At 32.8% G+C, this 1,544-nt stretch overlaps 1 protein-coding gene across 1 annotated transcript in view; it reads right to left on the bottom strand.

The window, feature by feature from the left end:
- Positions 1-1,544, bottom strand: part of tnca (tenascin Ca) — a gene marked incomplete at its 5' end in the record, with an annotated part of 132,241 nt that overhangs the window by 49,824 nt on the left and 80,873 nt on the right. Inside the window, 1 exon segment of the mRNA XM_014029633.1 lies at positions 190-588. Coding sequence (XP_013885087.1) covers positions 190-588 — 399 coding nt within the window.

A 1,544-nucleotide genomic window follows, 5' to 3' on the forward strand; every position in this document is an offset into this window, starting at 1 on the left:
TTTTTTTTTTCTCCAACTGACCCCCGGTGGGCTCCGTATTTCAGTACTGAAAACTTGATAAAATCATTTTTCATGCAAAAATGATGCAAACGGTTGAAAACTTTCATACCAGCATGCAACATATGCAAGTATTCCATGAAACGTGGCTCTTTTCTGAAAAGGAAAAGATTTAAAAACAGAAACTTATACCTGTAACTGCAACAGCTTCAAGCAGTGCAGCTCTCTGGCTACTCGTCATCCCATATAACTTTATGTGATACTCAGTCGATGCCTTCAGGCCACTGATTCTGGACCCATGAGCATCTCCAGGAAGTCTGACTTCTCCCACATCCAATAATTGCTGAGTGTCTTTATATTGCACAACATAATAATCATAGACATTGTGAGCCTTTAGTTTCCAAAGGAGGTCAAATCCGTCAGACGTGATCCTGGAAACAGTCAGTGTTCCCGCCTCATCCTCAGGCTCTGCCCCAGAAAACTGCGATTCAGACGGCTCTAAATACACAAAACTACTGACAGTTTCCTCCGAGCCTGAAGGAGTCGTTAGCTCATGGTTGTCTGAGTCAGCTGAATAAAATGTGAAAAAGGCTACAAAATGAAGAGAAGGGCACAGAGGCACATGTATTTAAAAAAATGAATATATTTGGTCATTGTTTTTCCAAAGATGTTAAGATACTTCAAAAAGTCTACATAAAAACAAAATGTGCTAATTATTATCAATTATTTTAAAGTCTTGTAACAAAAATGAAATTAGCGTTTAGGTAGTGTTTGAAAGAAAAGCAATAAACGTTGTGTCTTTGTGTTCATTTTAGATTTCTTGCCTTTATTTAAATAAATAAAAACAGATGTTTTCTTGTTGCTTCAGTTGTTTTTTGAGAATCACTTTGTCAGCAGCTGGAGTCACAGGAGATAAACTCTTACTGTCAATTAGTTTTAGATGCTGAACAGCTGAATATTTTCTGAAAAATTATGAACAAAAACATTTTCACCAAATATGAATAAGCTTGTTTCAGAGAAAGTGTTTCTTTTTATTTTAGCAATAGAATGCCAACAAGTGTCAGGACTGAAATAGTTTTAGTTTTGGTTGCTTTTTTATTTAAATAAACATTATAAAAGGATTGTCTGCCTATACAAACTAATTTTAATCATTTTAATTTCAAACAGGCTTTTAGCTAAGTGTTTTTTGATTACTTGTATTCTTGTATGAATTGTAATGCTGTGGTGATGTTTTCATTTACTATTTTACTTTCTTGTTTTTATTCTGTTTTGTGTTAAGCGCTTTGTCATTTTATGTCTCTGAAAGGTGCTATATAAATAAACTTTACTTACTTACTTAATAATTTTAGTCAGTTTAAATGTTTCTGCATTTATCAACAAATGAAAAAACAGCATCTGCATCCTATTGCTGCAAAAAATAAAAATAAAGTCTGACTTGAAGTCAGATTTTATCATTGGAATATAAAACAAACAAAGAGTAGATGATAAAAATAGATTTTAACCTGAATTTCTGCTGTAAATTAAATGCAGTATATAGATATATATAC

This window comes from Austrofundulus limnaeus, unplaced genomic scaffold (genome assembly GCF_001266775.1).
Source record: "Austrofundulus limnaeus strain Quisiro unplaced genomic scaffold, Austrofundulus_limnaeus-1.0 Scaffold931, whole genome shotgun sequence".
NCBI lineage: Eukaryota > Metazoa > Chordata > Actinopteri > Cyprinodontiformes > Rivulidae > Austrofundulus > Austrofundulus limnaeus.